A 25,061-nucleotide genomic window follows, 5' to 3' on the forward strand; every position below is an offset into this window, starting at 1 on the left:
CTGATAGATGGTTCCAGGATTCTTATATAACCCCATATATCTCTCCTCTCACCTGAGTCTCTGATAGACGGCTCCAGGATTCTTATATAACCCCATATATCTCTCCTCTCACCTGAGTCTCTGATAGACGGCTCCAGGATTCTTACATAACCTCATATATCTCTCCTCTCACCTGAGTCTCTGATAGATGGCTCCAGGATTCTTATATAACCCCATATATCTCTCCTCTCACCTGAGTCTCTGATAGATGGCTCCAGGATTCTTATACAACCCCATATATCTCTCCTCTCACCTGAGTGTATGATAGACGGCTCCAGGATTCTTATATAACCCCATATATCTCTCCTCTCACCTGAGTCTCTGATAGACGGCTCCAGGATTCTTATATAACCCCATATATCTCTCCTCTCACCTGAGTCTCTGATAGACGGCTCCAGGATTCTTATATAACCCCATATATCTCTCCTCTCACCTGAGTCTCTGATAGACAGCTCCAGGATTCTTATATAACCCCCATATATCTCTCCTCTCACCTGAGTCTCTGATAGACGGCTCCAGGATTCTTATATAACCCCATATATCTCTCCTCTCACCTGAGTCTCTGATAGACGGCTCCAGGATTCTTATATAACCCCATATATCTCTCCTCTCACCTGAGTCTCTGATAGACGGCTCCAGGATTCTTATATAACCCCATATATCTCTCCTCTCACCTGAGTCTCTGATAGACGGCTCCAGGATTCTTATATAACCCCATATATCTCTCCTCTCACCTGAGTCTCTGATAGACGGCTCCAGGATTCTTATATAACCCCATATATCTCTCCTCTCACCTGAGTCTCTGATAGACGGCTCCAGGATTCTTATATAACCCCATATATCTCTCCTCTCACCTGAGTCTCTGATAGACAGCTCCAGGATTCTTATATAACCCCATATATCTCTCCTCTCACCTGAGTCTCTGATAGACGGCTCCAGGATTCTTATATAATCCCCATATATCTCTCCTCTCACCTGAGTCTCTGATAGATGGCTCCAGGATTCTTATATAACCCCATATATCTCTCCTCTCACCTGAGTCTCTGATAGACGGCTCCAGGATTCTTATATAGCCCCATATATCTCTCCTCTCACCTGAGTCTCTGATAGATGGCTCCAGAATTCTTATATAACCCCATATATCTCTCCTCTCACCTGAGTCTATGATAGACAGCTCCAGGATATATAAGATATATATATATAGATATATAAATGAGTTCCTGGATGAAGGTATATTTGACCATTCCTGTTTACAAAACAATTCCAGTTCAGTTAACCCCATAGCGACGGCCTAACGTCTCAAGACGTCGGAAAAACAGGGTACTTATTCTGTTCCGACGTCTTGAGACGTCAGGCCGGAAAAAGCTTGTAGCGCCCCCCAGTGACGAAAAATCTCGGGGGTCTCAGCTACCGGAGGTAGCTGAAACCCCCCAAGATTATGAATCGGGGTGTTTTTTTTGGACCCCGTTAATGCGATCGCCGGTATACACCGTATACCGGCGACAACATTAAAAAAAAAAAAATGGCCGGTAAAATTGATTTATTTCTCATCTGACGTGATCAAACATGTCAGATGAGAAATAAATATAATCCTCTAGTGCCCCCAAAGCCCCCGGTACCGGAGAGTCCCCCCACCACCCCTACCCCCCCTCCGGAAAATCCAAGATGGCGCCGACGCGCGCTGAAAACTGCCGCCGCCGTCGGCTCTGCATTCATTTCCCTCCGATCTGAAATGATCAAACATTTCAGATCGGAGGGAAATGTCCTCCCCCTGACCCCTCCTCCGGTACACCGGAGATCTCTGGTCCCCGGAGCCCCCTCCGGTCTCCAGAGCCGCCTCCCCCCTCCCCCCTCCGGAGCGTGGAAAATGGCGGCCACATTCATCCTACTCTTTCTGCCGCATGTGACACGTCACATGCGGCAGAAAGTTGTCCCCAGGTCCCCCCGTCACCCACCGTCACCCCCCCCAGCCCCCGGTCATACGTTACCTGGCTGCTGGTGCTCCGGCCCCGCGATCATGCCGCCTCCTTCTCTTGAATGCTGGCGGCGCATGCGCAGACAGCGGCTGTCAGCTGGATCCCTGCAAGCAGGGACGCTGACGTCGCTGCTGCAGTAGGCTGCTCCACTGTGGACCGGGGGAGGGTGAGTGCAGTAATCTGCAGACACACTCCTCACATGGAGAGCCTGCTGTTCTAGAAAATGGGGGGTACGTTCTGTGAGCGTGCCCCTCATATTCTAGAATGAGGTTACTGCAGGTCACTCTGCCCTAGGTTGGACCGGGGCAGTGTGAGTGCAGTATTCTCAGATTACTGCACCCACACTGCTCATGGAGAGCTTGCTCTTCCAGAAAATGGGGGATACGTTCCCTGAACGTGCCCCCCATATTCTAGAAGATCCAGAGACGGCGTGGGACCTCAAAAATGGATTACAGCGACCGAAATTTATTTATTTACAATAAATTGGTAAAAGAGGAATGTTTCGGGGAGTTTTTTTTCAAATAAATTTTTTTTTTGTCTTTATTTTTTTCTATTTCTTGACTGGGTTAGTGATGTCGGGTATCTGTTCAGATGCCGTGACATCACTAACCCCAGGGCTTGATGCCAGGTGACATTACAGCTGGTATCAACCCCATATATTACCCCGTCTGCCACCGCACCAGGGCGCGGGATGAGCTGGAGCGAAGTGCCAGGATTGGCACATCTAATGGATGCGCCACTTCTGGGGCGGCTGTGGCCTGCTATTTTTAGGCTGGGAAGAGTCCAATAACCATGGCTCTTCCCACCCTGAGAATACCAGACCCCAGCTGTCTGCTTCACCTTGGCTGGTGATCTAATTTGGGGGGACCCCACGTTTTTTTGTTTTTTTTTTAAAAAACGCCTGGGGAGCCCTCCAAATTGATCACCAGCCAAAGTGAAGCTGTCAGCTGTGGTTTGCAGGCTACAGCTGTCTGCTTTACCCTAGCTGGCTATCAAAAATAGGGGGGACCCCACGTCGTTTATTTTAATTATTAATTTTTTGGGGGGCTAAATACAAGGCTAGGCACCCTTTAGTGCCACATGAAAGGCACTAAAGGGCGCCAGCTTAGAATATGCAGGGGGTGGGACGTTATATTTGTTTGACATCTATCCATTCATCCATTGTAGCATTTTAGGCTGTGCGCCCACAATCGGGATTTGCAGCGTTTTGGGCGCAGAGTGTTTTCCCTGCGTCCATAACGCTGCATTGTGCAGTAGAAGCACAGTGGAAGGATTTTTAGAAATCCCATGCCCAATGTGCTTGCCCAATGTACTTCTCTTCTCCGCAGCATAAACCGACCTGTGGCGGCAGCTTCCCGAGCCTCAGCATGTCAATTTATGCTGCGGAGATGAGTGTTCTCTGCAGGTAGCATAGAGCTCCACAGCGGCCTGAACCCAAATCGTGGGCATGGGCAGCTGCGTTCTCCCGTGGACAACACTCACATCTCTGCAGGAGGCTGACACTGTGTACTAGACGCCGTGTCGCTGGATCATGGCCACATAGCCTAAAAGTGAGAAATTTGTTGCTACAGCAACATTTTTGTGAAGTACCTGTGGATTCAAAATGCTACTATACTCCTGAATAAAATCCAGTTTCCAAAATGGAGTCACTTGTGGGGGGTTTCTAATGTATAGGTACCCAAGGGGCCCTGCAAATGTGACATGGTGCCCGCAATTTATCTCAACTTTTCCAGAATTCAAATGGTGCTCCTTCCATTCCAAGCCCTCCCATTTATCCAAACAGAGGTTTTTGGCCACATGTGGGGTATCCCTGTGCTCATAAGACATTGGATAACAACCTGTTGGGTCCACGGTTTGTTGTTGTCTCTTGAAAAAGTGAGAAATTTGATGCTGAAGCAACATTTTTGTGAAAAAAATGAAAATGTTCAATATGGCAACCTAAGCTTATCAAAATCTGTGAAGTATTCGTGGATTCAAACCAGGGCTGTGGAGTCGGTAAGCCAAACCTTCGACTCCGACTCCGACTCCTCAAATTCTCTTGCACCGACTCCGACTCCGGCTCCGACTCCGACTCCGGCTCCGACTCCGACTCCTACATATATTGCTTATAGTTAGGTGAAAAATTTATTGTAGTACATGAATATGTGTATGTGAACATCAGACATTTAATAATTTTTATGATACAATAATCAAGATATTTGGATAGAACATAAAATATATTTATTGGAATACAACTTTAGAACACAAAAAACTGTAATAAATTGTAAATATGTAATACACTATGTAATATACAGTAGATTACATATATATCTTGTGTGTGTATATACACTGTATATATATATATATACAGTGTATATACACACACAAGATATATATGTAATCTACTGTATATTACATAGTGTATTACATATTTACAATTTATTACAGTTTTTTGTGTTCTAAAGTTGTATTCCAATAAATATATTTTATGTTCTATCCAAATATCTTGATTATTGTATCATAAAAACAATTAAATGTCTGATGTTCACATTGTACTACAATACATTTTTCACTTAAATATAAGCATTATACTAAATGTTATTATTTAGTAAAATATTCAGCACATTCTGCATTGCACTCCTGTCCCCAATTTATTATATATTTTAGGAGTCGGAGTCGGTGCATTTTATACCGACTCCGACTCCACCAAAATGAGCTCCGACTCCGACTCCACGACTCCGACTCCACAGCCCTGATTCAAACTGCTCACTATACACCTAGATAAAAGCCTTGAGGTGTCTTGTTTCCAGAATGGAGTCACTTGTGGGGGACCGCCACTGTTTAGGCACCTCAGGGGCTCTCCAAATGCAACCTGGCGTCCGCTATTGATTCCAGCCAATTTAGCAGTCAAATGGCACTCCTTCCCTTCCGAGCCATGCTGTGCACCCAAACAGTTGATTTCCACCACATATAAGGTATCGCCAAACTCAGGAGAAATTGCACAATAAATGTTATGCTGAATATTTTCCTTTTACTCTTGTAAAAAAAAAAGCTACCTGGTTGAAATAACAATTTTGTGGTAAAATTTTATTTTTTTTTTTTCATGGCTCAACGTTATAAAATTCTGTGAAGCACCTGGGGGTTCAGGGTACTCACCAAACATCTAGATAAATTCCTTGAGGGGCCTAGTTTCCAAAATGGGGTCACTTGTGCGGGGTTTCTGCTGTTTAGGTACCTTAGGGGTCCTCCAAATGTGACATGGTGCCCGCAATCTTTTTCAGCCAAATTTCCTTTCCAAAATTCAAATATTGCCCCTTTCGTTCCAAGCCCTCCCATTTGTCCAAACAAAGGTTTCAGACCACATGTGAGGTATCACCGCGCTCATAAAAAAGTGGTTAACAAACCTTGAGGTCAAATTTTTGGAATTACCTCTTGAAAAAGTGAGAAAATTGATGCTAAAGCAACATTTTTGAGAAAATTATTAAAATTTTCAATATGACAACGTAACGTTAACAAAATCTGTGAAGTACCTGTGGATCTAAAATGCTCACTATACCCCTAGATAGAATCCTTGAGGGGTCTAGTTTCCAAAATGGTGTCACTTGTGAGGGATTTCTTCTGTTTAGTACCTTAGCGGACCTGTAAATGCAACATGGTGCCCGCAATCTATTTCAGCCAAATTTGCTTTCCAAAATTCAAATATTGCTCCTTCTGTTCCGAGCCCTCCCATTTGTCCAAACAGAGGTTTCTGATCACATGTGGGGTATCGGCGTGCTCATAAGAAAGTGCGGAACAAGTTTTGGGGTCCATTTTGTTGTGTTATTTCTTCTAAAAGTGAATAAATTTGGGTTAGAGCAACATTTTTAGGTAAAATTTAATTTTTGCTTTTTTTCATTCCACATTGCTTTTGTTCATGTGAAGCACCTGAAGGGTTAATAAACTTCTTGAACGTGGTTTTGAGTACTTTGGGGGGTGCAGTTTTTAGAATGGTGTCACTTTTGGGTATTTTCTATCATCTAGGCCTCTCAAAGTCACTTCAAATGTGATGTGGTCCCTAAAAAAATGGTTTTGTAAATTTTGATGTAAAAATGAGAAATCGCTGATAAACTTTGAACCCCTCTAACTTCCTAACAAAAAAAAATTTTGTTTCCAAAATTGGTCTGATGTAAAGTAGACATGTGGGAAATGTTATTTATTAACTATTTTGTGTCACAGAAATCTCTGGTTTAACGGTATAAAAATTCAAAAGTTGAAAATTGCAAAATTTTCAAAATTTTTGCCAATATTCAATTTTTTTCATAAATAAACGCAAAAAATATTGTCCTAAATTTGGTACTAACATGAAGTCCAATATGTGACGAAAAAACAATCTCAGAATCACCGGGATCCGTTGAAGCGTTCCAGAGTTATAACCTCATGAAGTGACACTGGTCAGAATTGCAAAATTTGGTCTGGTCATTAAGGTGAAAATTAGCTCCGTCACTAAGGGGTTAAGTTTGATGGTCGCTGAGCATGGACAGCACGCTTCAAATCATCCCACAGATGTTCAATGATATTCAGGTCTGGGGACTGGGATGGCCATTCCAGAACATTGTAATTGTTCCTCTGCATGAATGCCTGAGTAGATTTGGAGCGGTGTTTTGGATTATTGTCTTGCTAAAATATCCATCCCCTGCGTAACTTCAACTTCGTCACTGATTCTTGCACATTATTGTCAAGAATCTGCTGATACTGAGTTGAATCCATGCGACCCTCAACTTTAACAAGATTCCCGGTGCCGGCATTGGCCACGCAGCCCCAAAGCATGATGGAAACTCCACCAAATTTTACTGTGGGTAGCAAGTGCTTTTCTTGGAATGCCGTGTTTTTTTGCCTCCATGCATAACGCCTTTTTGTATGACCAAACAACTCAATCTTTGTTTCATCAGTCCACAGGACCTTCTTCCAAAATGTAACTGGCTTGTCCAAATATGCTTTTGCATACCTCAGGCGACTCTGTTTGTGGCGTGCTTGCACAAACGGCTTCTTTCGCATCACTCTCCCATACTGCTTCTCCTTGTGCAACGTGCGCTGTATTGTTGACCGATGCACATTGACACCATCTGCAGCAAGATGATGCTGCAGGTCTTTGGAGGTGGTCTGTGGATTGTCCTTGACTGTTCTCACCATTCTTCTTCTCTGCCTTTCTGATATTTTTCTTGGCCTGCCAATTCGGGGCTTTACAAGAACTGTACCTGTGTTCTTCCATTTCCTTACTATGTTCCTCACAGTGGAAACTGACAGTTTAAATCTCTGAGACAACTTTTTGTACCTTCCCCTGAACAACTATGTTGAATAATCTTTGTTTTCTGATCATTTGAGAGTTGTTTTGAGGAGCCCATGATGCCACTCTTCTTAGGAGATTCAAATAGGAGAACAACTTGCAAGTGGCCACCTTAAATACCTTTTCTCATGATTGGATGCACCTGCCTATGAAGTTCAAAGCTAAATGAGGTTACAAAACCAATTTAGTGCTTTAGTAAGTCAGTAAAAAGTAGTTAGGAGTGTTCAAATCAAGAAATTGATAAGGGTGCCCATACTTTTGCACCGGTCAAATTTTGTTTAAATGCGGATTGCACATTTTCTGTTAGTACAATAAACCTCATTTCAATCCAGAAATATTACTCAGTCCATCAGTTATTAGATATATGAAGCTGAAATAGCTGTTGCAAAAACCCAAATTGTTGTAAAGAAAAAAGGTTAACATTAATAGGGGTGCCCAAACCTTTTCATATGACTGTAACCCCATATATCTCTCCTCTCACCTGAGTCTCTGATAGACAGCTTCCGGGATTCTGGTTCCTCCATAGATGCATGCTCCCAGGTCACTCGCACTCTGAATCCTGGATCCTTGTGACGATCCTCAGGAATATCGATCTCACTGGAGACGTTGTAGGTTCTATCAGGATTCTCTTTTATGGAGTCAGTGGATGATATGAGTTTTTCTGTTCTTCCCTCTCCACACATCCAGGTAATCTTGATGATTTTAGGGTAAAATTTTTCCAGATTGAGTAAATACTTCATTTGTTTGGGAATCACCAGTCTTCTTGTCATTGCTTGTGACATCTTGGGTTTAGCTGTAAATACAAAAATATGAGGAGAAAATTATAGATTTATAAATACTATGTATCGGGTGTAGAAGTATAACAATCTTTGTTGGTTTTTCCCTTTTATACTTTTGATGTGTAAGGCTATGTGCACATAGCGTTTGCCACTACGCTCCGTGGCTCCATTGGGGCTTACGTCTGAAACCCCTGCAAAACAAAATTTGGGTGTATTCACCGACAGGGCCATTGACTATTTTGATGCAGATGGAGTCACACTGTGCTCCCTTGTGCATGATTTTCGGCTCTATACCTTTGGTACGTTTCTGGACTAGGTTACTGAATGACATACAATATGTCTTTGCCTAACGTATCACTCCGAACCCCTTATTATGTGATTCGATTTATGTTGATGATGTAACAGAAAATGAATCTGAGAAGATTGCTCTGAAACTTACAATCATGGCCGAAAGTGTTGGCACCCTTGAAACTGTACCTGAAAATGAAGTATTTCTCCCAGAACATTACTTCAATTACACATATTTTGTCATACACATGATTATTCCCTTTGTGTTTATTCAAACAAATCCAATATATTAATAACATAATTACTTATAATTTAGTATAAAATTTATACTAAATAATTTCACAGAAAACCTGCAAAAATAGATATGAAAAAACTGTTGCCACCTTCTCAAAATTGTGGGCAAACAACTTTGTTTCAGTTTCAAGCATGTGATACTTGTTCAAACTCACTTGTGGCAAGTAACAGGTGTGGGCAATATGAAAATCACACCTGAAACCAGATTAAAAGGGGAGAAGTTGACCTAATCTTTGCATTGTGTGTCTGTGTGTACCACAGTAAGTATGGAGAACAAAAGAAGGAGAACTGTCTGACGACCTGAGAACAAAAAGTGTTGAAAAGTATAAACAATCTTAGGATTATACGTGCTTCTCCAGAGATCTTGATGTTCCTTTGCCCAGAATGCACAACATAATCAAGAAGTTTACAACCCACGGCACTGTAGCTAATATCCCTGGATGTGGGCGGCAGAGAAAAATTGATGAAAGGTTGGAACGCAGAGTAGTCCGGATAGTGGATAAGCCACAATCAAGCTCCAAAAAAATTCAAGCTGTCTCGGAGGCTCAGAGACATCAGTGTCAGCGTGAGCTATCCGTCCACATCTGAATGAAATGAAAGGCTATGGAGGAGACCCAGGAGGACCCCACTGCTGACACAGAGACACTAAAAAGCTAGACTGCAGTTTATCAAAATGAGTGAGTAACCAAAATCCTTCTGGGAAAGTGTCTTGTGGACAGATGAGACCAAGGTAGAGCTTTTTGGTAAAGCATATCATTCTACTCTTTACCAAAAACAGAATGAGGCCAACAAGAAAAGATCACAGGACCTACAGTCACACACGGTAGAGGCTCGGAGATGTTTTGTGGTTGTTTTGCTGCCTCTAGCACTGGAGGGCCTTGGCTGTGAATTAATACTAATGTTTCAGTGTTATCCTCTCAGATTTTCTAATGCAATTTTGTACTCCAGTTACTGACGTATTGTCATATATGTACAACATGGAGTGTTCAGAACTGTACCTCTACGGTGTTTAGCACTGCCTTTTTATCCATTGTTTCTTGTATGACCAGGTAGGGCAGAGTTAACTCTCAAGGTAAAGTTTGTTGGGGGCTTTTTTTAACCCATAAAGCACTTCTCCCATTGAGCCTTAGGAAGCTGCCTTCTGTGCTTTGTTTTTTGGCCCGGTTTAATACAACGGGGTTTAATATGTAGCCAGTGCTGTCTGTTACATGAATTTACAGGAAACACTCACCAAAGACTTGCATGATCCCCGTGCTTCTCTCTATGGGTGTCTCCAGGGAGGGGTGCTCCACGACACATATATATTCTGCCCCCTGATGTGTCCGCAGGTCAGGGGTGATGGTCAGACTGGCTGTACGGCTGTAGGTGTTATCGGGCGCTCTTCTGGATGTTATTCTCCGGTTATCGTCAGTCTCTTCATGTAACTTGTCTCCATTACGTCTCATCCATTTCACAGTGACAGCATCCGGGAAATACCCCGAGATATTACACTGCAGGGCGACCGGGGAGCCGAGGAGAAGACGAGGGATCTGAATGTCTCCTACAGCAGGAGTCCATCTGTAACCTACAGAACAAGACAGGACATCACACACAATATCATCATATATATAATACACATGGATATTACTATATCTGGAGAATATGGGGAGATCAGACAGTAAAATGATTGAGGAGTTGGCAAAGTCGGGAAACTTCCCCTGAGGTAATTATTAGAGAAATACAGGATATACAAGAGACCGACCAATCGGTATATTTTATCCTGTGAGGTCCTATATGGCCAATACTGAAGCGTGAGAGTAGAAAGAGACCGCACTCAATCCGCTGTGAAGGATTTCTTTATTCAAACACGTGCAGAGTGGAGGGCTGGAGACACACTGTGAGCTGGCTCCTCAAGAATGGACGACAGCTGTTTCGCCCAAATTGGGCTTCCACAGGTCCACACCTGTGGAAGCCCAATTTGGGCGAAACAGCTGTCGTCCATTCTTGAGGAGCCAGCTCACAGTGTGTCTCCAGCCCTCCACTCTGCACGTGTTTGAATAAAGAAATCCTTCACAGCGGATTGAGTGCGGTCTCTTTCTACTCTCACGCTTCATCAATGGACTTTGTCTTATGACCAGCACCCCGCTTTTGGATTGTCGGACCCTCCAGGCTCTCCACCCGAGCACAGGCACAGGCGGTACCGCAAGCGATATTGCAGGTAATCTGCGGTGGTGCAGGACTTTGCTTCTCTCCTGCTTTCCTATATGGCCAATACACTCCACTGTACTGTGTAGTAGGAAGGGAGTTTTATGATTGCAGAGATTCTTATATAACCCCCATATATCCCTCCTCTCACCTGAGTCTCTGATAGATGGCTCCAGGATTCTTATATAACCCCCATATATCTCTCCTCTCACCTGAGTCTCTCATAGACAGCTCTTGGGATTCTGGTTTCTCCATAGATTCATGTTCCCAGGTCACTCGTACTCTGAATCCTGGATCCTTATGACGATCCTCAGGAATAATGACCTCACTGGAGACGCTGTAGGTTTTGTCAGGATTCTCTGATATGGAGTCAGTGGAGGTCAGGGCTTGTGTTATTTCTGGTTCGCACGACCAGATAATTGTGATTTTTTGGGGATAAAAATTCCCCAGATTGAGAATATACTTAATCACTCCAGGATCCAGTAGATTTCTTGATAATTGTAACAGCTTGGGTTTAACTAAAAACATAGAGATATAATTTATAATATTAAATCTCTCAGGTAGACCAGTCTTTTTATAACTTTCTTCTTTAATATTGGACAAAGTAATATAAGAGAATGTGACACTATTCAACATTAAAGGGGAACGTAAAGATTCTGTGTAATGTCCATGTCCTCAATAAACTATTTTATGTCAATGCTTTATTAGGTCAATGGTAATTGTTCAGTTTCATATGAGCTGAAAATAATAATAATAATAATAATAATAATAATATTAATCATTTTAATCTAGAAGGTTCTATATAACAGCATTTATTAATTAATTAGTGATGAGCAAGTAGTGATGGGTGATCCCGAACTGTAAAGTTCAGGGATCGTACCGACCACATAGTGATCGTGTACACGATCCCGATCACGATCTTTCCTGGGAAGCTCGTTGTACAGTTCGGGTCCAGGGGCTGTAAAAAAAGAGCACGTTATTAAAAAACATTATGATCAAACTCACAGGTCCCACGACGCGTCCTGAACTCTGTCTCACGGCCGCTTCCTCTTCCGATCATTGCTGTGCCCCCCGGTTAGCACCACTGCCTAAAAAGCCTTCCATGATGTCATAGCCATGTGACTAGTCAGATGTGAATGTTGTACAGACATTGGCTAACAGACTGGTCACATGACTATGACATCATTGAAGGCTCTGTTAATTGAACTTTGACTGTCACTGTGCGAGTATCACATCACGGTGCACAATCTCTCGACAGGAGCGGGTCAGCTGCATGTATTTCTATGCAGCTGAGGAACTCCTGTCCGGAGAGTGTCAGGCCATGCGGGGTGATTCATGGTGTCACGCAAAATTAGACGTGGCCACCATGAATTTTTAGTAAACAGTGAAATAAAAACCCACAACACAGAGATTTTTTTTTTTTATTAGAAATTAAACGAAAAAAATTAGATACTCCACTTTTATTATTAAAAAAATCGTTAGTCCAACGTAGTTAACAGGGAGAGCCATGTCAACTAAGCTTCATCAGTCTGTAATCACAGCGTCTCTACAGAGAGAGAAGCAGGGAGAGTCATGTCAGCTCTGCTTAATCGCTCTGTACAGAGCGAGATGCAGGCTGACATTTGAGGGGATGATTCCTCTTGCATCTCGCATCGGTATCAGCCGCTACGGCGGCCTGATGCTCTCCGGACAGGAGTGCCTCAGCTGCATGGAAATACATGCAGCCGACTGCTCCTATGAGGAGAGTGCGCGGCCGTACCAGGTGATGCCGATGCGACACTCGCACATTGACAAAGTTCAGTTAACAGGACCTTTGATGACATTATAGTCATGTGACCAGTCTGTAAGCCAATGTCTGTACAACATTCACATCAGACTGGTCACATGACTATGACGTCACGGAAGGTCCTTTAGTCAGCGATGGTTACTGGGCAGCATAACAATGATCGGAAGCAGAAGCGGCCGGGAGACAGAGTCTGCAGGATGCGTCGCGGGACCTGTAAGTATAATGAAAATGTTTATTATTAACTATATTCTTTACTTTACAGTTCTCCCTGCCCCATACCATAACTGTAAAGCCCGAGTTCTGTGTTCGGACGCAAGTTCGCGTTCTCGATCCCGATCTTTACAAAACGATTGGGCGATCCCCCCGATCCCGAACATCGGGGGGATCGCCCCGCACTATGAGCAAGCACTACCTTGCCCGAGTGCTCGGTGCTCATAACTAGTGATGAGCGGGCAATACCATGCTCGAGTGCTCAGTACTCATAACTAGTGTTGAGCGGGCACTACCATGCACCTATGCTCTGTGTGGGCGTTCCTTCAGTACTGACCTTGTGACCACTGTAAACTACATTTCCCACAACCCCCTGCTTCGTCTCCCAGCTCCTGCTCTCCCCCAGGCCCAGATAACATTACGTACTCTTCCAGCTGCTGTGTGATGTTAGTGATCACAGAGGAGGAGACATGGCGTCTACTCTAAATCACTAAATTTAATTCTTCTCTGTTTATTCCACTCTGTCTAAAGGTTTCTAATCCTCCATCTTCCATCTCTATGTGTATTCTAGACATTTTCCCCCTATGTGTCTTCTCCTGGCTACAAACATCTTTATGTTGCTTATAGCAACCAATCACAACACAGCTTTCATTTTACCATAGATGTTTGAGAAATGAAAGCTGAGCTCTGATTGGTTGCTATGGGCAACAAAAATAGTAGATAATAGATGTATTTATATTATATTGATAGGTAGGAGGCAGCCATTTTAACAAAAATGGACAGAAATAGTCATACTTTTAATGAGAAAAAAACATTGGTGGTGCAGTGGTTGGGATCTCTGTGCTTACGCAGCTGCGTCTATCACACAACAGACTGGAATGGGTGCCAGACACCCGACTTACATTGGAAATCTACAACATACGCTGATCGTCCCATAGCCTTAGACTGGTGCAACTGCTATAAACATAGCACAAGTCCGAGTTATACGCTCATGTGGGGTTGTGACCTCACGTGACCCCGCACCCAATCAGCACCAGCTTCTGTATACCGCCTTTGGCCTTTGGCGGCTGCACTCAATTCTTGTTGATTGTTCGTTTGGTCCGACGGTGGAGAGAAGGAAGCCGGTGCTGATTGGACCAGGGCTCGCATGACGTCACAACCCCACATGAGCCCCGCCACCGCGAGCCACTGGATGGTGACATACTGGATCACTTTTATAGCTACTAGACCCATATTCTGGCTATGCATCATCTGTGAGAAAAAATTGTCCAAATATCATTGTTTTTAAGCACTTAATAGTCTAATGTTTTTTTGAGAAAATTTGGCTATTAGAAATATGCACCTGCGTCGGTACCCGCACAGCATGCAGGTTCACTTTAATGTCTATTATATACCTAATATATAGAGCTGAGTGAGTGTGTGTGTGTGTAAAGTGAATAGAGCTGGGAGCTACAGGTCATTAATAGGAGCTGTGATTGGTTGCTATAGGCAACGAAGGACATTTTTAGTATAAGATATATATGATTTCTGTAGCGAGACGGATAGAGAGAGACAAAGATAGACAGAGAAAGAGAGAGAGAGAGAGAAAGAGGCAGACAGAGAGAGACTGATAGAGACAGATAGACAAAGAGAGACAGACAGAGGAATGGATAGAGAGAGACAGAGAGAAACAGAAAGAGGGAGACAGAGAGAGAGAGACGCAGAAAGGGAGAGAGACAGAGACGGATAGAGAAAGACGGATAAGGAGAGACGGATAGAGAGATGGATAGAGAGACGATAGAGAGACGGATAGAGAGACGCATAGAGAGAGATCGATAGAGAGAGACAGAGAGGGAGAGACAGACACACACACAAGAACAGTCAGACAGAGAGACACAGAGAGAAACCAAGAGACAGACACAGAGAGAGATACAGAAAGAGACAGACAGATAGATGCAGAGAGGGAAAAAGACAGACAAACAGACAGATACAGACAGACAGGGAAAGAGACAGACAGACAAAGAAAGAGGTTGACAGGGAAAGAGGCAGACAGGGAAAGCGACAGACAGGGAAAGAGGCAAACAGGGAAAGAGGCAAACAGGGAAAGAGGCAGACAGGGAAAAAGGCAGACAGGAAAAGAGACAGACAGGAAAAGAGACAGACACGGAAAGAGACAGACAGGGAAAGAGGCAGACAGGGAAAGAGGCAGACAGGGAAAGAGGCAGACAGGGAAAGAGGCAGACAGGGAAAGAGGCAGACAGGGAAAGAGGCAGACAGGAAAAGAGACAGACAGGGAAAGAGGCAGACAGATACAGACAAAGAAAGCGGAAGACAGGGAAAGAGACAGGGAAAGAGAGAGACAGACAGGGAAAGTGACAGACAGACAGACAGAGACAGAGAGATAGAGAAATAGACAGACAGAGAGAGACACGGATAGAGACAGAGTCAGACAGGGAAAGAGACAGACAAACAGAGACAGGCAGGCAAACAAATAGACAGACAGAGAGGCAGACAGACAGAGTCTGGGTGAGAGGGAGAGTGGGAGAGAGACATAGAGTTACTATCCCGGGCAACGCCGGGTACTACAGCTAGTATATATATAAACTGCAGTCGGCTGTTTTGTGGCATGTCCCCATGTCTCCCCGTTTTAGTTATTTTGCGACATACTTTACCTTTTTTATGGTATTTTCTTATCCACATGAAAATGGCAATTGCTGAAATTATAATTACCAACATAATCGCCACAATCAATATAACCGTGATCATTAATTGGTTTTCTCCTGTGAGAGTGGAAGAAAAGGGGTAAAATTCATTGTAAAGAATGAATCAACAGAATTGTCCTTTAAAATAGATGAAATGATTACTAGTTTTAATTTTTCCAATTATTTCACAGTTTTTTTTTATGTATGGGGCACATTGTGTGAATATTGCGGCGCATGCTCACTACAGGGATGTGATCTGTGCGGCTCCTCAGGGGCGGAAGCAATAGGCTGAATAAGAGCTTTTGTATGGCTGAGAAAGATCAGGTGACCAGAAAATTCTTCACACTGCTCTATCCTTACAGGCAATGAGTAGAAAATGTAAGATATAATATATATTATTATTATTATTATTATTATTAATAAATAATCATTATTTAAACCTATATGGTACTTTCCAGCACCTGTTTGATAATTTGGGAACTGTTCAGTGAATATTACTATTTATTTATTATGCGTGTTTATGGCCATCATATTCCGCAGCACTTTACAGACATCATCAACACAGTGGCCCACAATCTAGGTTCTGTATCAGTACGTTTTTGGATGGTGGGAGGAACACCACACAAACACCAGGAGGACATATAACCTTCTTGTAGATGTCGTCCTTGGTGGGATTTGAACCCAGAACCCCAGCGCTGCAAAGGAACAGTGCTAACCACTGAGCTGTGATGTACAGTGCTGACAACTGAGCCATTATCTACAGTGCTAACCACTGAACCGCGATGTACAGTGCTGACAAATGAGCCATCATCTACAGTGCTAACCACTGAGCCACCATGTATAGTACTAACCACTGAGATTCCGTATATGGTATTGACCACTGAGCCACCATGCACAGTGTTAACCACTGAGCCATCATGGTACACTGCTAACTACTGATCCACCGTGTACAGTGCTAACCACTGAGCTGCCATAGTTGGAGCTAACCACTGAGGCACCATGTTCAATGCTAACACTGAGCCACTGTGCACGGTGCTAACCACTGAACCATCATGAACAGTGCTAACCACTAAGCCACTAGGTACAGTGTTACTCGCTGGGCCACCATATATAGTGCTAACCACTGAGACGCTGTGTTCGGTACTAACTACTGAGCCACTGTGTACAGTGCTATCCACTGAGCCACCATGTACAGTGCTAACCACTGAGCCATCATGGTACACTGCTAACTACTGATCCACCGTGTACAGTGCTAACCACTGAGCTGCCATAGTTGGAGCTAACCACTGAGGCACCATGTTCAATGCTAACACTGAGCCACTGTGTACGGTGCTAACCACTGAACCATCATGAACAGTGCTAACCACTAAGCCACTGTGTACAGTGTTACTCGCTGGGCCACCATATATAGTGCTAACCACTGAGACGCTGTGTACGGTACTAACTTCTGAGCCACTGTGTACAGTGCTATCCATTGAGCCACCATGTACAGTGCTAACCACTGAGCCATCATGGTACACTGCTAACTACTGATCCACCGTGTACAGTGCTAACCACTGAGCTGCCATAGTTGGAGCTAACCACTGAGGCACCATGTTCAATGCTAACACTGAGCCACTGTGTACGGTGCTAACCACTGAACCATCATGAACAGTGCTAACCACTAAGCCACTGTGTACAGTGTTACTCGCTGGGCCACCATATATAGTGCTAACCACTGAGACGCTGTGTACGGTACTAACTACTGAGCCACTGTGTACAGTGCTATCCATTGAGCCACCATGTACAGTGCTAACCACTGAGTCACTTTGTACAGTGCTAACCACTGACCTGCCGTGTACAGTGATAGCTACTGAGCCACCATGTACGGTACTAGCCACTGAGCACGATGTACAGTGCTAACCACTAAGCACTGTGTACAGTGTTACCTGCTGAGCCACCATGTACAGTGCTAACCACTGAGCCACTGTGTATAGTACTAACTACTGAGTTACTGTGTACAGTGCTATCCATTGAGCCACCATGTACAGTGCTAACCACTGAGTCAATGTGTACAGTGCTAACCACTGGCCTGCCGTGTACAGTGCTAGATACTGAGCCACCATGTACGGTACTAACCACTGAGCCATGATGTACAGTGCTAACCACTGAGTCACTGTGTACGATGCTAACCACTGAGCCGACGTGTAAAGTGCTAACCACTGAGCCACCATGTAGAGTGCTAACCACTGAGCCGTCATGTACAGTGCTAACCACTGAGCCACCATGCTGTCCTATTTGTACTCACTGATATCATTACTGAAATCGGTATATTGTAGTAATAGGATGGAGGAGATATGGAGACCTTGTACTCTAGAACCCTCGTTTGGCTGATTTGTGCGCTGCCAATTATGTTATCTAGGGGAAAAGTGAAAGTGAGAACATAAATAAGGGTTAATCTGTAACGTCACACACACTTGATTATGGGTTATGTGGGAATTCAGTTCTCCTGCTAGGTTCTCCCGATAGGTGAGGGGTCTCCGAGGCTGGAGCGACACCTGAGACATTTAGGCAATAAGTTAGTGGCTTTTATTCAAGCTTTTTTGAAGACCTATAGAGACGCCTATAGGAGAAGAAATGTCTCTGTCTATATGAAGGCTCCTACAGATGACCCCTGAGCCGGAGGCAGCGTTACGAGAGTGCTGGGGTCTAATTATTATTATTATTATTATTATTGTTTATTTATAGAGCACCATTAATTCCATGGTGCTGTACATGAGGGGGTTACATACAGAATACATATACAAGTTACAATAGACAGACTGGTACAGAGGGAAGAGGGCCCTGCCCTTGCGGGCTTACATCCTAAAGGATTTTGGGGAGGAGACAGTAGGTGGGGTGTAGGTGGGGCGGCAGCTCCGCACGGTGGTGGGGCGGCAGCTCCGCACGGTGGTGGGGCGGCAGCTCCGCACGGTGGTGGGGCGGCAGCTCCGCACGGTGGTGGGGCGGCAGCTCCGCACGGTGGTGGGGCGGCAGCTCCGCACGGTGGTGGGGCGGCAGCTCCGCACGGTGGTGGGGCGGCAGCTCCGCACGGTGGTGGGGCGGTGGCGTCATTGTAGATTATAGGCATTTCTGAACAGATGAGTTTTCAGAGTCCGTTTGAAGTTTGCAAGTGTAGTAGATAGTCTGATGTGTTGAGGCAGTGAGTTCCAGGAGACTGGGGATGCTCGGGAGAAGTCTTGGAGTCGGTTGCATGAGGAGCGGATGAGAGAGGAGGAGAGAAGGAGATCTTGGGAGGACCGGAGGTTACGTTTTGGAGTGTAGCGAGAGATTAGTTCAGAGATATATGGAGGAGACAGATTATGGATAGCTTTGTAGGTCAGGGTTAGTAGTTTGAATTGGATACGATAGACGATTGGGAGCCAGTGGAGGGTCTTGCAGAGAGGAGAAGCGGGGTGGTATTGAGGAGAGAGGTGGATCATTCGGGCAGCAGAGTTAAGGATGGACTGGAGAGGGGCGAGTGTGTTAGCAGGGAGACCACAGAGGAGGATGTTGCAGTAGTCGATGCGGGAGATTATGAGGGCATGCACTAGCATTTTTGTAGATTGGGGATTGAGGAAAGGGCGGATTCTGGAGATATTTTTGAGTTGAAAACGGCAGGAGGTGGTGAGGGATTGGATGTGCGCTATGAAGGACAGGGCAGAGTCAAAGGTCACTCCGAGGCACCGAACTTTGGGTGCTGGGGAGAGCGTGATGTTATTAATTGTAATGGATAGGTCAGGTGGAGAGTGTAGGGGAGATGGAGGAAAGATGATCAGTTCAGTTTTGGCCACGTTAAGCTTTAGAAAGCGAGAGGAAAAGAAGGAAGATATAGCAGATAGGCACTCTGGGATTCTGGACAGCAGAGATGTGACATCTGGACCAGAGAGGTAGATCTGAGTGTCATCGGCATATAGGTGGTACTGAAAGCCATGGGACTTTATGAGTTGTCCCAGGCCAAATGTATAGATAGAAAAAAGTAAGGGTCCCAGGACAGAGCCTTGAGGGACACCAACAGAGAGAGAACGGGATGAAGAGGTTGTGTGGGAATGGGAGACACTAAAAGTGCGGTTGGAGAGGTATGAAGAGATCCAAGAGAGGGCGAGATCTCTGACACCAAGGGAAGAGAGGATCTGTAGTAGCAGGGAGTGGTCAACAGTGTCAAAGGCTGAGGATAGGTCTAGAAGTAGGAGTACAGAGAAGTGGTTGTTAGCTTTGGCGGTAAGTAAGTCATTTGTGATTTTAGTCAGGGCAGTTTCAGTGGAATGATGTGGACGGAAGCCGGACTGTAGGTTGTCAAAGAGAGAGTTAGAGGAGAGGTGGGAGGAAAGTTCAGCATGGACGTGCTGTTCCAGGAGTTTTGAGGCAAGTGGGAGTAGCGATATGGGTCGATAGCTGGTAGTAGAGGTTGGGTCGAGGGAAGGTTTCTTTAGGATAGGTGTGACTGTTGCATGCTTAAAGGCAGAAGGGAAGGTACCAGTTGTTAGAGATAGGTTGAAGAGATGGGATAAGGCTGGAATAAGGATAGTGGTGAGGTTGGGGAGCAGGTGGGATGGGATGGGGTCAAGTGCGCATGTGGTGAGGTGTGCTTTTGAGAGAAGATGTGCAAGCTCTCCTTCGGTGATGGTGGGGAGGAAGTTTATGGGGGAGGAGCAGTGGTCTGTTATATGAAGGGGTTGTGGTGGTTCAGCAGAAAAGACTTGTCTGGTTTGGTCGATCTTTTCTTTGAAATATGTGGCAAATTCTTCTGCGGAGATGAGGGAGGTTGGAGGGGGCAGCGGTGGGCGAAGGAGGGAGGTAAAAGTGTTAAATAGCTGTTTGGGGTTGTGTGTTAAAGAGGATATGAGGTTTTTGAAGTAATTCTGTTTAGCAGAGGTAAGGGCCAAGCGAAATGTGTGAATTGTATTTTTGAATGTGGTGAAGTCTTCCTGGGAGTGCGTTTTCTTCCAGCGCCGCTCTGCGGCTCTAGACACTTGCCGTAGTTTTTTAGTGAGGCTGTTGTGCCAGGGTTGTCTATTGATTCGTCTTGCTCTGCCGTTCACAAGAGGAGCGACTGAATCAATAGCTGATGTGAGAGTGGCGTTGTAGAAAATGGTGGCACTGTTTGTGTCGTGGAGTGAAGATATGGAGGACAGCGGTAGGATAGAGTCAGAAAGGGTGTGTATGTTGATGTGTGCAAGGTTTCTGCGGGGGTGTGATACGTGCTGGACAGGGGGGGCAGGTGAGGAGGACAGGGCTGAAAAGGTCAGCAGATGGTGGTCAGATAAGGGGAGAGGGGAGGTAGTGAGGTTAGATAGAGAGCAGAGACGGGTGAAGATAAGGTCTAGTGTGTGGCCATCTTTGTGGGTGGCAGAGGCGGACAACTGAGTTAGACCAAAAGATGAGGCGAGGGAGAGGAGTTTGGAGGCTGCTGACTGGCGGGTGTCAGTAGGGATGTTGAAGTCACCCATGATGATAGTGGGAATGTCGGCAGAGAGAAAGTGTAGAAGCCAGGCAGAGAACTGGTCAATAAAGGCAGTGGTTGGGCCCGGGGGTCTGTATATGACGGCCACTTGGAGGTTGGAGGGAGAATAGATGCGGACAGAGTGCACTTCAAAGGAAGGCAGGACAAGGGAGGGTAAAGGTGGGATTGGATTAAAGCTGCAGTTGTTAGAAAGAAGGAGGCCCACTCCTCCACCCTGTCTATTGCCAGGGCGAGGAGTGTGGGTGAAGTGGAGGCCACCGTAGCACAGCGCAGCAGGGGAGGCAGTGTTGGATGGTGTCAGCCATGTTTCGGTGAGGGCCAGAAAGGATAGACTGCTAGAGGTAAAGAGGTCGTGAATGAAGTGCAAGTATCTACAGAACATGTCATGGCAAGTTCTGTAGATAAGCTTCAAAGCCTGCGGACACTGAAAGCCGTGCTGGTGTGACTACTCCATGTTGGTGCGCTTTAGGCCTGCATTGCATCCACTAAGTGATAGTGTCTATTAAAAGACCTGAAGGCCTTGTTCAGACCCTTAGAAATGATGTGAAAGCTTTACAAGGCTATAAAATAAAGTGAATCACAACAATTCGTGTTTGGATTATTCGTAACGAGTCCCAAAGTTCTGTTCCGGTACTCGTCACCAATAATGAGCCTAATGCAAGTCAATGGGGAACCCAAGCATTTTTCTTGTCGTGAGGAATATTGGAATAGTGCCCAGTATTCGGTAAGCATTATCCGAACACGAATAGATATCATTCCACCATTACTACTCCCCACCACTCCCATGCCTCCTCTTCCAAAGGCCCCACCAGTCTTTCCATGGTGGCCCCCAGTGATGACGCTCCAGCCTGGTAACGTGAACACTGCTGCTAGTCACTGGATAGAGCTTTGACCTCAGTAAAGTCCACTATAGCGAGTAATTGGCTGCAGCAGTCACATCAATGGCAAAAAAGACCAGATCGGCAGAAGATCTTAGCAAAAGACACCAATGATAGGAAAGAGGAGCATTTCTTGGTTTGGTATTGATGTGGACAAATAATTTCACCATTTCATTAGTTAAGGTGAAAGTCTGTAGTGAAGTCATTCTATGCACAGAAGAAAATCCAAACAAAGCAACTTACCCCGAAATACCAGCCGGACCCTTACATGGAGAGGTTTATCAAAAGCAAAATGTTTGATCCTACATGAGAAGTTCTGCTCTCTGTCCTCCTCGGTGGGTGTGAAGGTCACGGTGCTGATCATATCGTAGGTTCTGTCCGGGTTCCTCAGGGGCGGGTCTTCTGTAACGTTAGTCATCATTTCTGAGCCCCTGAACCATTTAATATCAATGTCCACCGGGTAGAATCCGGCGGCGGAGCAGCGCAGGACGCTCTCTACATTCACTGCAACTGTATTCCCTGTGATGGTCACCTGCGGAGCAGCTGAGAAACGGGAGAATGACTGAGTGTTACGAGTCGACTCAAGCCAATACCTTGGATTGTAATGTTACATTGGCACCATTATCCCCTCCCTCTGGTCTATCATATTTTATATACCCCTGCCATCTCCTCTCAATATAATTGTTAAAATTAGAAGTTGTAAGATTACTGGCCACCATTTTCCACTAAACGTTTCACCAAACATGTCCTCGGTGTGAGTGAACTGATGGTGGGGATTTCAAAGGATATCATTAAGTTGCCGAAGTTTGCTTCATACATTTTTGAACAAAATATGTTAAGCACCCTGATATTAGGATGAGTTATTTCTGATTATGCTTGGTAATTGTAAGAAACCGGCTCACCTTCAATGTCCAACCTGACCTCCTTCTCCTTCCTCCGCGAGCCGTAGATCACCGAACACTTGTACATCCCACCATTAGTAATATGTACATTGGAAATAGTCAGATTAGCTACACCGGTTAGTAATGTCTCTGTGCTCAGGGAATATCTGGGAGATGTTGTCCGCACAGTTCTATTATAGCTCAGGATTTCCTTATCTAGAAAACTCCAGAATATTGTGAGATGATAGAGATCTACAGGAGGTTTGTCCACGGAGAACCGGCAAGGAACCTGAGCGGCTGATCCCAGCCTGGCGGCGTGTATGGTGGGTCCAGTCAGCTCCAGTGACGACACTGCGGACAATCACATCATAGTTTTAACCCAAGAAAAAAACACAAAATGACCATATACAGTCATATGAAAAAGTTTGTGCACCCCTATTAATGTTAACCTGTTTTCTTTATAACAATTTGGGGTTTTGCTATTTCCGTTTCTTATATCTAATGAATGATGGACTGAGTAATATTTCTGGATTGAAATGAGGTTTATTGTACTAACAGAAAATGTGCAATCTGCATTTAAACTAAATTTGACAGGTGCATAAGTATGGGCACCCTTATCAATTTCTTGTTTTGAACCCTCCTAACTACTTTTTACTGACTTACTGAAGCACTAAATTGGTTTTGTAACCTCATGGAGCTTTGAACTTCATAGGCAGGTGTATCCAATCATGAGAAAAGGTATTTAAGGTGGCCACTTGCAAGTTGTTCTCCTATTTGAATCTCCTATGAAGAGTGGCATCATGGGCTCCTCAAAACAACTCTCAAATGATCTGAAAACAAAGATTATTCAACATAGTTGTTCAGGGGAAGGATACAAAAAGTTGTCTCAGAGATTTAACCTGTCAGTTTCCACTGTGAGGAACATAGTAAGGAAATGGAAGAACACAGGTACAGTTCTTGTTAAACCCAGAAGTGGCAGGCCAAGAAAAATATCAGAAAGGCAGAGAAGAAGAATGGTGAGAACAGTCAAGGACAATCCACAGACCACCTCCAAAGACCTGCAGCATCATCTTGCTGCAGATGGTGTCACTGTGCATTGGTCAACAATACAGCGCACGTTGCACAAGGAGAAGCTGTATGGGAGAGTGATGCAAAAGAAGCCGTTTTTGCAAGCACGCCACAAATAGAGTCGCCTGAGGGATGAAAAAGCACATTTAGACAAGCCAGGTACATTTTGGACGAAGGTCCTGTGGACTGATGAAACAAAGATTGACTTGTTTGGTCATACAAAAAGGCGTTATCCATGGAGATAAAAAAACACGGCATTCCAAGAAAAGTACTTGTTACCCACAGTAAAATTTGGTGGAGGTTCCATCATGCTTTGGGGCTGTGTGGCCAATGCCGACACCGGGAATCTTGTTACAGTTGAGGGTCGCATGGATTCAACTCAGTATCAGCAGATTCTTGACAATAATGTGCAAGAATCAGTGACGAAGTTGAAGTTACGCAGGGGATGGATATTTCAGCAAGACAATGATCCAAAACACCGCTCCAAATCTACTCAGGCATTCATGCAGAGGAACAATTACAATGTTCTGGAATGGCCATCCCAGTCCCCAGACCTGAATATCATTGAACATCTGTGGGATGATGTGAAGCGGCGGTTCATGCTCGGCGACCATCAAACTTAACTGAACTGGAATTGTTTTGTAAACAGGAATGGTCAAATATACCTTCATACAGGATCCAGGAACTCATTAACAGCTACAGGAAGCGACTAGAGGCTGTGATTTTTGCAAAAGGAGGATCTACAAAATATTAATGTCACTTTTATGTTGAGGTGCCCATACTTTTGCACCGGTCAAATTTTGTTTAAATGCAGATTGCACATTTTCTGTTAGTACAATAAACCTCATTTCAATCCAGAAATATTCCTCAGTCCATCAGTTATTAGATATATGACACTGAAATAGCAAAAACCCAAATTGTTATAAAGAAAAAAGGTAAACATTAATAGGGGTGCCCAAACGTTTTCATATGACTGTAGTAAGTAAATAGTTTTAGTACATATAAATAATATAGGGTACTTGATTAACGCTATTTTTGATGAAAAGCCATCCCACTGCGACAAGGTGTGCTTAGTCGGGATGATCCTATCCTGTCTCAAGCATTAAAACCACACCAATGTGTATACGACCAAGGAAGCGCAGGGCCCAACTGCACCTACCTGTTCTTGGGAAGCTATATAGATGATATGCCGAGCTCTAAGAAAGGGACCATA

At 44.5% G+C, this 25,061-nt stretch overlaps 1 protein-coding gene across 1 annotated transcript in view; it reads right to left on the reverse strand.

The window, feature by feature from the left end:
* LOC142245624 (uncharacterized) overlaps window positions 1-25,061 on the reverse strand; it is a 64,504-nt gene that overhangs the window by 31,164 nt on the left and 8,279 nt on the right. Inside the window, exons 2-7 of the mRNA XM_075318504.1 lie at window positions 22,802-23,131; window positions 22,143-22,442; window positions 15,510-15,617; window positions 11,075-11,380; window positions 9,910-10,242; window positions 7,799-8,110 (exon numbers count right to left, since the gene is read on the reverse strand). Coding sequence (XP_075174619.1) covers window positions 7,799-8,110; window positions 9,910-10,242; window positions 11,075-11,380; window positions 15,510-15,617; window positions 22,143-22,442; window positions 22,802-23,131 — 1,689 coding nt within the window. The remainder of the gene's footprint in view (window positions 1-7,798; window positions 8,111-9,909; window positions 10,243-11,074; window positions 11,381-15,509; window positions 15,618-22,142; window positions 22,443-22,801; window positions 23,132-25,061) is intronic.

Source organism: Anomaloglossus baeobatrachus, chromosome 7 (assembly GCF_048569485.1).
Source record: "Anomaloglossus baeobatrachus isolate aAnoBae1 chromosome 7, aAnoBae1.hap1, whole genome shotgun sequence".
Lineage (NCBI taxonomy): Eukaryota > Metazoa > Chordata > Amphibia > Anura > Aromobatidae > Anomaloglossus > Anomaloglossus baeobatrachus.